This window comes from Dictyostelium purpureum (assembly GCF_000190715.1).
Source record: "Dictyostelium purpureum unplaced genomic scaffold DICPUscaffold_534, whole genome shotgun sequence".
Classification (NCBI taxonomy): domain Eukaryota; phylum Evosea; class Eumycetozoa; order Dictyosteliales; family Dictyosteliaceae; genus Dictyostelium; species Dictyostelium purpureum.
Window position 1 is genome coordinate 1 of NW_003519868.1, and position 11,323 is coordinate 11,323.

Consider the following 11,323-nt stretch of genomic DNA (forward strand, 5'->3'; position numbering starts at 1 on the left):
GATGATAGTTTTTTATTAACTTTATTATGTATATAAAAATATTTAGATTTATTTCTCTTTTTTTTTTTTTTTATTTTATTTTTTTTTTTATAAATTTAAATTCTCTTTCTCTTGGTTATATCAGTAAAAAAAAGAGAAGCTCTTTTAATTTTTTTTTCTTTAACCACCATAAATACCATATATATTATGTTAATATATATGTAAAAAAGTTACATAATTTTTTTTTTGTAAATCAATCAGTATTTGATTTTATTTAAATTTTTTAATTATTATATTAAATTTTTATTTTTTAATTTTTATTATTTTTAAAATTTTATTATTTTTATAAATCATATAATTTAATAATAAATAATAATATAAAATTTAATACAAAAAAAATAATAATCAAAATATATATTATAATAATTAAAGTAGTAAAAGTAATTGTATTTATGATTTTTATATTATTGTTTTTTGTTTTTGTTTTTTTTTACTCTTTATTATTTATTTTTTGTTTGATTGATTGATTGCTTGTATAGTATTTTATTTTATAATTAAAAATTATAAGGATTAGTATACTAATTTATTTTTATACAATTTAGAACAAATATTTTTTGTAACATTATTAAATAATAACAATAACAATATAAATAATTTAAAAATAATTTTCTCAATATTAATTAAAGAAAAAAAAAAAAAAAAAAAAAAAAAAAACCAATTATAATAATCTTAAAACTAAACCCAACACCAAAATCCCAAAAACAACTTATTTATGGTAAAATATATTGTATTTTACTTTTTTTTCAATATTTATAAAAGGCATTGGTTTCATGTGCTTTTCGATCAGTTAAAAATATATGAGAGATATAACCAATAGAAATAGTATTAGTACTCACCCAGTTCAACATTTCAATGGGCTAAATAATAATCAAAGACCTAATACACCTCCTCCAAATAATCAGCAACAAGTTGAAAATAATTTATTAAATGAAAACTATGATAATAGACCAACTCCTTCAGTAAATAATAATAGTGGTTTTTCAGATAATAGTTCAAATAGACATCATAATCGTAACGGAAGTAATAATTCCGTTATAAGTGCAAATCAAATGAACCTTGATGATCAATTAAGTGAAAGCAATAATAGACTATCTCAAAGACCAGCACCACAAATTATAAGTTTAATTCAATCACTATTAAAAAACCCTAATGATGACCCAAATAAAAGATCATTAGAATTAATTGTTAAAAAATATCCATCATTTAATGGTTCAAACAATAGCCTAAGCCAATCAAACTCATCAATTGAAAACTCACCAACCTATAATGCAAATAGATCTCCAACCCATAAAAGCCAAAACTCACCATTATCAAGATCTTCAATTATAGATAACAATAGATTTAAACCATTTTCTGATAATAAATCCAATGCCAGTGATGTAAATAATAACAATAATAATATAAATGCAAGTCATAGTGATTTATCGCCAATCCAAGAACAAGGTTCTATAAACAAAGAAGATGGAGCTGGTAGTTCCAGTGGTACAAATAACAATAATTTAAGAACAAGATTAGAAATTCCAACAAATAGAATACCATTAGCATCTTCAAACAATGCTATTGATTCTTCTGCTGCACCATCATCAAATACAATTAGATCACAACAAATATCACAACCTTTATCAGAAGTACCATCATCCTGTTCTCCCCCATCAAATGGTACATTATATAATCAAACAATAAATGAAAAAGAAGAGGAATATAGTTTAGATAATAAAGAAATGCAACAAAAAAGCGTTACAGTTAATATTAGTGGTGATCAACAACAAGAGCAATCACAAGATGTTACTCCATCATCATCGACATCAACAACATTTGAGGGTTCGAATAATCTCAAAAGAATGACCAAACTATTAGAAGATGCGCCAAATAAAGAATATACAAAAGAAAATGTTCAATCAAACGATGAATCATCAAATACAACTTCATCAAATCATGATATATCATCAGAAGATGAAAAAGAAAATAAAAAAGAACTCAATGATACTGATTTACAAGTCCCAATTGGAGATATAAATAAATTTGAATATCCAAATGAAGGAGCTCGTGATAGAGCATTTTCAATAACTGATGCAATCAACAATGCAACTGTAGGTGAATATGTAGAGCCAAGAGATAGAGCCTTTTCAGTAACCGAAGCGATGAATAAAGCAACTGTTGGTGAAGCATTTAATGAAATGGAAAATAAACAAAAAGAACAAAATATGGAATATATAGATATAGAAGGTTCAGAAGGCTCCGAAGAAAATAACTATGATGAAAATGTAACAGTACCTCATCAACCAGGAATGGATCCAAAACCTCTTACACCAAAACAAATTTTAATTATTTTTTCAGGTTTAATGACAAGTTTATTCCTTTCATCTCTAGATTTAACCATTGTTGCAACAGCTTTACCTGCTATTGTTGCAGATTTACACGGTGCCGAACAATTACCTTGGGTTGTAACCATTTACCTTTTAACATCAACTTCAGTATCTCCTTTATTTGGTAAATTTAGTGATATATTTGGTAAAAAAATTCTCTTACTTTCATCTTTGGTTATATTTTTAATTGGTTCTTTATTGTGTGCAGTAGCTACATCAATGAATATGTTAATTTTAGCCCGTGCTATTCAAGGTGTAGGCGGTGGTGGTTTAATGTCTGCAGTAATGATTGTTATGGCTGAAATTGTACCACTTCGTGATAGAGGAAAGTATCAAGGTTTATTGGGTGCTGTATATGCAGTTTCTTCTGTCGTTGGTCCTTTAATGGGTGGTACTTTTACTGATAATATTACATGGAGATGGGCATTCTGGATTAATTTACCATTGGGCGCAGTTGCATTTATTGTTGTATTTTTTGCTTTAAGAATTCCTCAAAAAGTAATTCCATTTAGTGAAGGTGTTAAGAAAATTGATGTTGTTGGTTCATTATGTTTAGTAGCTGCCACAATTTGCTTCCTTTTGGGTTTAAGTTGGGGTGGAATCGATTATCCATGGGACTCACCAATTATTATTTGTCTTTTAGCTGGTACAGGTATATTTGTATTAATATTTTGGATTAATGAAAAATATTGGTTCAATACACATCCAATTATTCCATTAGATCTCTTCAAGACTCGTAACTATGTTCTCTGTAGTATTGGCTCATTCCTTCTTGGTTTTGTAATGTTTGGTGTTATTTATTATATCCCCCTATATTTCCAATATGTCAAAGGTGCCACAGCCACAGCATCAGGTCTTCAATTATTACCAACTATGTTAGGTATAGTATTATTTGGTGCTATCTCGGGACTTTTAATTACAAAATTCGGTCATTATAAATCTTATCCAATTGTTGGCATGGCTTTTATGATGATAGGTATCTATTTACTTTCATTATGGGATCACAACTCTACTCAAAAAGAATATATTGGTTATCAATGCTTTATTGGTGTTGGAATTGGTCTTACAATGCAAATTTTAGTATTGATAGTTCAAAATAGTGTCAATGTAGTTTATATCTCAATCTCAACTGCAACCGTTAGTTTCTTTAGATCAATTGGAGGTGTAGTTAGTGTTGCTGTATTTAGTGCAATTCTTAATCAACAATTTTCACAAAATTTAAGTGTTCTTGTGGAAAAAGATGCATTTATATTGAATGGAAGAGCACCACATAATTTCAATATCGAATGGATTAAAGAATATAGTGAACCAGCAAAATCCCAAATTATAAGCTCCTATCAAGAAGCCCTTTCAACTGTTTTCCTTTCTGCTGCTCCATTTGCTGGTTTAGGATGCGTATTAGTTTTATTTGTAAGAAATAATAAATTAAGAACCACAATGATCACTCAAAAAGAAAAAGATAAAATGCAACAAGAAATGATGGAACAACAAGAAGAATTAGAAGGCGATGAATATTCAGATACAAGCATTGATATGGAAAATAATAATGTAATGGAAAATAAGGAATATAATAATAATAATAATATAAATAATAATGAAGTAGAAATAGAATTAGAGCAAATTAATCAAACCACAAAAAGAAAAAACACTTTAGAATCCTCTGTATAAAATATTTTAATATATAATAAAACAAAACAAAACAAAACAAAAAAAAAAAAAAAAAAAAAAAAAACTATGGATATAATTTATTTTAAACTGTTGTATATTTAATCTAAATTAAATATTTTTAATAAAAATATTTAATAAAAAACAACTATGAAATTTTCTTTCTTTTCTAAAATTTATACATTTTTTTATTCAACTAGATTTTATTATATTAATTAATTTTATTTACAACAACCAAAAAGAAATCTCTATCTGGTGTTATCATTATATCATTATTTTTTGATCTAACTCTAAAAAATGAAAGTTCATCCTAAAGGTATAATTTAAAAACATTAGTACAATAATTATAATTATATTATATTAATTTTACACTTACATTATTATCATTTACTTTTAAAAGATTGTTTGCTTTTGGGAAAATATCTAAAATTTCTTTTGAATAATTTAAACTAACATCTTGGTCAAAGGTTGATTTAATAACTGATCCTTGTTTATTTATAATTAAAACGCCAATGACACCTTTATGTGATTGAATTTTTTTAAAAGTTTCTTCTATATCGTTCTATAAATGTTTTAAATAAAATTAATATCGTATTCCAAAACAATATTATTATGATTATTATCTTTTCATACCATTTTTTTAATTTAATATTTAAGGTAATTATTTTATAAGTTTAATTTTATAATTTAAAAAAAAAAAATAAAAAATGATGAATTTAAAAAAAAAAATAATAAAAAAAATAAAAAAAAATAATTAAAAAAAAATAAATAAAAAAAAAAAAAAAATTATTATAATAAAATAGTTACAATTATAGAAAATTTTAAAAATAGTTTTGATTAATTTTTAAATATTGATAGTTCAATGCTTTAAATAAAAAAATAAATAAAAAAATAAAATGTTTATATTTAAAAAAACTTTTATTTAAATTATATGTATTATTATTTTAATCTTTAAAGAAAATACGACTTCCACTGAAACTGTATTTAAAGAGTTCATATTCTTGTCTGTAATTATCAATCTTCTTAATTGCTAAATGATTTTGATCTTCTTTAATACCCTTGGCATAAGCTTCTGATAACATTCTCTTTCTGTCATCTTCAGATTTCTTATCGATACGATCAAACCAATGAAGCGAGTCAAAGTCTTTATTTTGATCTAATAATTTGAGAATATAAGCCAAACCTATAGCAAAACCATCGTCAGTAAATTGAAGGGTTTCTGCACCAATTGATTTTGATTTTTTGAAAAGTTTATCTTTAGAATTAATCATATGATCGATATAATTTGAAGCTAAAGCTGGAACGATAATATAAAAGTTTTTAAGATGTTGATTATTGACATTACGGAATTCAGTGGCAAAAACTTGTACCAACATCTTAAAGTATTCGGTACCTTCTGAGAGATTATTTGAAAGATTTTGAAGGATGGAGTCTAAATTCTTTGAGGCATCTAAAGTGTCACTGGATAAACGATCTTTGGATACCAAATCTTCGAATTTGGGTATGTTTTTGAGATCTGGAACAAATTTAATTGCATTACTACAATAATGAAGACCACCAGATCTAACCAATCTAATATAACCCATAGCATTACCAATATGGGTGATTAATAATCTAAAATGATCTAAAAAGCTTAAACCTGCTTCAGAAATACCTAATTGTCTAATATCTCTTTCGAGTTCGGTGACTAATTCGTATGGATACATATTATTTAATTTTTCCTTATTTTCTCTATAGTATTTAATATTCTTGTAAAGCTTTGATTTAATTTGATCATCGAATAAAAACTCTGAGAAGATGCTGAATTTTTGTACCAAGAAACGATAGGCAAAGTTAATAGTTGTGTTCATAATACCAGAACCATGGGTACGAATTGAATTTGAAATGTGAGTAATATTGATGGTATTTAAAGTTTTACTATTTGATGAACGTTGAACAAAGATTTGATTATTTAAATTGTAATTGTAACGACTAACGAAAATATGAATATTTCTCATAATTTCTAAAACATCTAAACCTTGTTCTAAAGTTGCACCTGGTAAATGAACTTCTAATAACTCTAAACCATATTTATAGAATGCCATATTTCTCATTTCTGAATAAGTCTTCCAATCGAAAAGGGCAACAGTGTTGAGATTATAAAAAGTACTATCTAAATAATGGCCGACTCTACTCTTGATATCAATGGTACGATCAAAGAAACGTAAAGGTTTAAGCTCAAGGAATTTTCCAAATTCTTTAATACCAGTTTTGAATGGATCTTTTTCTTCGATATTTAAGAATGCATGAATGTGAAGACGCAAATCAGTTTCTACATCTTTACCTAATGGTTGAATAATTTGCCTATCGATCATGTCTTCCATTTCGTTACGATAGATTTCGATTAATTGAGTGTATGGGCTATCTACATGAATTGCTTTTTCGAGGATATTAACGACATCTTTTAAACCAGTTAATGTATATTGAAGTGATTTAGCTTGTGATGGATTTTGATAAAGGAATTGAAGATAAGTTGGGAAGAGATCTCTTGACCAAAAGAGAATGGAGCAATCGCAACTACTTTTTATAATTGAACCAAGATCTGAAATAAACTCTAAACGCTTAATGTGGAGACGAAGTTCTTCAATTTCTTGTTCTTTGAGGGCATTTGATTGATAAATAACATTTAAACATAATCTAATTACAGTGATACGTTCTGGAGTAGCAACACCACATAATAAATCTGAGACTAATGAAAGGGCAACGATTACATCAAGCTCGATTTCAGAGTAATTTGTACGACCAGAGTATTTGGCACGAACTACATTAAGTTTTTCATTTATAATATCGGTTAATTGTTGTACCATCATACTGATATGGGCAGAAATCATAGCACTACGACGATGAAAAGTATTTTGAATTGATTTTAACATTTCAGCACATTGGAATAACTTTCTAACATCGGATGGTTTCAATGGAGCTGTTAAATTCATGTGGAGACCAATCATAGTTTTTAATAGATGACTAATATGATAAGATAAAACAACACCTTGAATAATTTGATTTACTTTTGAAAGAGATGCATCCCAATGACTAGTACGAGCTATACTACTTTCCATACGAACCATCCAACGGCTAACTTGAAGGTAATAAGATTTAACACGTGGTGCAAATTCTTTATCAACAGTCTTTAAATATTCCTTTCTAAGTTCCATAATATTAGGATTACCAACAATCTTTATCATACCTGGAAGTAAAGTTTGGATAAAGTCACCAGAGAACCAAAATACATTGGCATAAATAGAGACCATTGGAACACGTTTTGTAATTTCCCAAACCAATTTAAAGAAACTCTTGTCGGTGATATCTTTAAAGAGTGAAATATAAAAGACATATAAACCAAGGAAACCTGGGAAACGTTCACGTAGATTTAATTCTGAACTATCCATAATTTTAGCGCTTAATAACCCAAATAATAATTTAACATTATAGCAAAACTCTTGTTTCAAAACCTTATTGCTTTTAACTTCAATAACACCTGGAAAATCAAATTCTTGTGTAATACATGTTTGAAAAATAAATCCTTCTAATAATTGACCTTTTAATGATAATAATAATTTTTCTAATTGCCATAATTTTTCATCCTCTTGAACTGAATATTTACCTGGTTCTTGTCTAACTGATTTAACCATTCTATGATAAAAATAATAATAATAATAATAATAAATGGTTAGTTATAAATATATTGAGATTTTATTATGATTGGTGTAGTTCATCATGATGAACTTAATGCTGTGTATTCTTACCTTAAATATCTGCCCCATGATGAATTTAAAGCTGTATTTTGTGTAATAATACTATCCAAAGTAACCAATACACTAAATACATCAATCATTGAATAATAAACTGTTTGTAAATGGACATTTTTGAAAAATTGTGTATGAATATTTTTTTGATTTTGATAAATTGATGCAAACTGACTAATTATGTTACGAATTAATGAATAACATCTATTAACAAATGCTGATAAATCAATCATAAATGGTAAAAGTTTTCCAACTTCAATTTGAACATCACCTTCTGATGATTCACCTGTAATTTCACCAAAAACTGTTAATGGTTGATAAAATTTAGATTCAGCCTAAAATTAAATTTAATTATTAGTATTAATATTATTATTTATTATTATATTTGATAATAAATTATATTACTTACAGTTTCTTTTAAAATTCTTGCTTGGTTGCATAATGATGAAAATACCAACATTACTTTATTAAATATTTTATGATCGGTTTTAACCAATTCGATTAAGTCTTGTTGTTCATATGGTTTATTATAAATTGATAATGGATCAATATTAATATCCCAAACTTCATTGAGTGTATCATCTAATGCTTCTTCAATTCTCCAAATTTGTTGTGCATAATCGACTGCAAATTGATTAAGTTTTGTTAACTGTTGTTCACCTACTAACTCTATAAAAATAAAACAATATTAGTAAATGTAAAATTTTATTTTATTATAAAGATTTTATGCATAATATTATTGTTATTATTTGTTTGTGTGAAATTTACTTGATGAACCATCTTCAAATGCATCAAATTGATATTCTTCATTATTTGTATTGCTATACGATGTTGCCATTTTTTTTTGTTTTTTGTATTTGATTTTCTATTTATTGAATTTTAATGTAATTTGTATTTGTTTTGTTTTGTTTTTTTCGATTATTTATGAAAAACACTGACCAAAACTAAAACAAATAAAAAAACAAATGAAATAGAAAATGAAATATTAAAAATACATAAAAAAAAAAAAAAAAAAAAAGATATTATTGAGACTTTTTTTTATATAACGATTTTTCAAAAGAAAATTAAAAAAAAAAAAAAATTTTATTTTTTTTTATTTTTTTTAAATTTTCAAAAATAAAAAAATAAACAAATTAAATAAACCAGTATTTGTCATAGTAATAATGATTAAAAAAAATAAGATTTATATTTAGAAACAAATAATAAATAATTTACCCATATATAAATAGATTTAAGTTATAAATTTGAAAAATATTTTTTTTTTATTTATTTTTAAGTAAATTATTTATAAATACAAACCCTAATTCTTTTTTTTTTTTTTTTTTTATTTATTTCATATTTATTTCTTTTTTTTTTTTTTTTCCTAAGTTTAATTAAAAACTTAATACATTTTTTTTTTTATAATTTTTTTTTTTTTATAATTTAAAATTATTTTACTACCACATCAATGATTGCAAAATTTAAAATAGAATGAACTCGCTGATTAATGAAATATCAAACAATAAAGATGATAGTACACAAACTAATATAAATAATAAATCATCACCCACAATACCTATTTATTTACAAAAACAAATAGTTAAAATAATAAGTGATCATATAAATTATAGTAATAAACTAATAGTGGCAATTGGAGATAAAGATTACAGAGAGGAAGAAAAAAAAAACAACCAATTTACTCTATCGGTGGCATTGGTATCAAAGCAATGGTTTTCCACACTATCAAATCATTTAAAAGTATCTGTAGATTTTAATTATGACAGCAATTTCATCTCATCGATTTTCCAAGAGGTTAACAAAAAAGAAATAAAAAAAGATGAAAGTTTTTCATTACAAAAAGAAATTACTCCATTTAATAACCAAAGCAAATACTCAATCATTAAAATGGAAAATATTGAAACTATAAAACTACATTATGACCACAATTCAGTGTCACTTCCATTTTATAAGAGAATTAATAATAGAGCTGATGTCAAATACTCAAACGACAGCGCAAGGGAAAAGCTCAAAGAAATAAAGAATTTGAAAAGAATTATAATAAGAAATATAAATTTAAACTTTTTTCTTCGCGATGAATTTTTTGAGTTTGGTATCAATAATATTCAATTATTGGAACTACTTATAAACAACAACACAAATGTTGAAACATTTAAGAAAATTAAAAAAATCAGTTCACTGATTGTAGGTTTTTTCCAACCTACAAACAAACATATAATCAGTAATGCAATAAAATATTTTCATCCAAATTTAAAGCAAATTTTTTTTTACTCTAGAGTATCAATTCCATATTTAGAAATATCTGGTTTTATAGAAAATGACAAAATTTTTAATAACAATAACAATAACAATAACAATAACAATAACAATAACAATAATCAAAGTAATTTAACTATAGCAATAGAAAATGAAAAGCAACAACAACAACAACAACAACAATCATTGGTTTTAGTTAAAAATGGAATTAACTATTTCGAAAATATTCAATCAATTGTAGTTTACCATACCATAACGTTTAAAGAACTTTATTATTTATTAAATGCTACTCCAAATCTTTTTGAATTATCAATTAAGGTTTGCCAAAGCCAACTACAGTGGTTATTAACAAATGACAGAGAATTTGACCCATACCAAATTCCAAAACCACCATGCACGTGCCATCTTCTTCGTAGAGATACAGAAGAAAATGAAGTCGAAACCTCAAAAGAAGAATTCCAAAAACTATTCGAATTAGTCCATGAACAGTTAAAAACAAATAAAACAAAGCTTAGGAAAATTACATTAGCTCAAATGTGTCCACAAATTAGTTTCTTTACTCTTCCAGATCCAAACAAAAAGATATTGGAACAATTTTCAAAACGCTTTTCACTTTTAATTTCAAGTATACCAAACTTAAAGAGAATTCAACTTGAGGGTTTTAGAATCACTGTGATTTTCAATGATATCATTAGGACTCATAATAACAAATCAATAGAGGAGTTTATATTAGATACTATTATAGATTCATTTACAGATGGAACCTATTTTAGAAGACATTGTGAAAGTTTAATAAAGGAGAATCCACATATTAAATATTTTAAGGTTTTTAAAAAAACAACCACAGGTCGTATAACTTATTTTAGTTTTAAAAATGGAAAAATTAACAAATAAAATAAAATCTTTCTTTATTAAAATTTTCAATTACCTATTTATTTTTTAATTGTTTATTTTTGTTTCCATAGTATTATTGTCTAATATATTATTAATTATATTATTATTGTTTATATTATTTATATTATTATTATTATTATTATTATTATTATTATTATTAATTATTATAATGGTGATGGTTATTACTTTTCACTATTATTAACTTTGTGAGGTTCTGAATTTGATATGTCCGGTGTTTTCAAAAATGGTTTTTCATTATTATTACCTTGGCTAATTTCTGAATTTGATATGCCTGAAGGTTTCAAATAAAGCTTTTTCATT

The 11,323-nt window shown here is 25.2% G+C and overlaps 5 protein-coding genes across 5 annotated transcripts in view; 2 read left to right on the forward strand and 3 right to left on the reverse strand.

Annotated features, from left to right (window-relative positions):
• The first annotated feature begins 845 nt into the window (after positions 1–845).
• DICPUDRAFT_58958 (uncharacterized protein) lies at positions 846–4,091 on the forward strand. The gene has a single exon (XM_003294247.1). It carries the CDS (start codon positions 1,089–1,091, stop codon positions 4,071–4,073), a length of 2,985 nt encoding a protein of 994 aa, XP_003294295.1. The 5' UTR covers positions 846–1,088; the 3' UTR covers positions 4,074–4,091.
• Positions 4,092–4,425: 334 nt separating this feature from the next.
• Positions 4,426–4,629, reverse strand: DICPUDRAFT_43221 (uncharacterized protein; the record flags this gene model as incomplete). Its single annotated transcript, XM_003294250.1, has 1 exon — positions 4,426–4,629. A coding segment is annotated over one exon (204 nt), but the record flags the coding sequence as incomplete, so codon positions are not given.
• Positions 4,630–5,014: 385 nt separating this feature from the next.
• On the reverse strand, positions 5,015–8,693 carry DICPUDRAFT_43212 (uncharacterized protein; the record flags this gene model as incomplete). Its single annotated transcript, XM_003294251.1, has 4 exons — positions 5,015–7,742; positions 7,856–8,190; positions 8,265–8,524; positions 8,624–8,693. 4 exons carry the CDS (start codon positions 8,691–8,693, stop codon positions 5,015–5,017), a joined length of 3,393 nt encoding a protein of 1,130 aa, XP_003294299.1.
• A 632-nt stretch (positions 8,694–9,325) lies between these two features.
• DICPUDRAFT_159276 (uncharacterized protein) lies at positions 9,326–11,002 on the forward strand (the record flags this gene model as incomplete). The annotated part of the gene is made up of 1 exon (XM_003294248.1): positions 9,326–11,002. The coding sequence occupies one exon, from the start codon at positions 9,326–9,328 to the stop codon at positions 11,000–11,002; it is 1,677 nt and encodes a 558-aa protein (XP_003294296.1).
• Positions 11,003–11,184: 182 nt separating this feature from the next.
• DICPUDRAFT_159277 (uncharacterized protein) overlaps positions 11,185–11,323 on the reverse strand; it is a gene marked incomplete at both ends in the record, with an annotated part of 2,386 nt that continues 2,247 nt past the window's right edge. Inside the window, one exon of the mRNA XM_003294252.1 lies at positions 11,185–11,272. Within this exon, the coding sequence (XP_003294300.1) occupies positions 11,185–11,272 (88 nt within the window). The remainder of the gene's footprint in view (positions 11,273–11,323) is intronic.

What these genes read in the sequence shown, in the direction of transcription:
- DICPUDRAFT_58958 (XM_003294247.1), top strand. Translation starts at nt 1,089, where the DNA reads ATGAACCTTGATGATCAATTAAGTGAAAGCAATAATAGACTATCTCAA.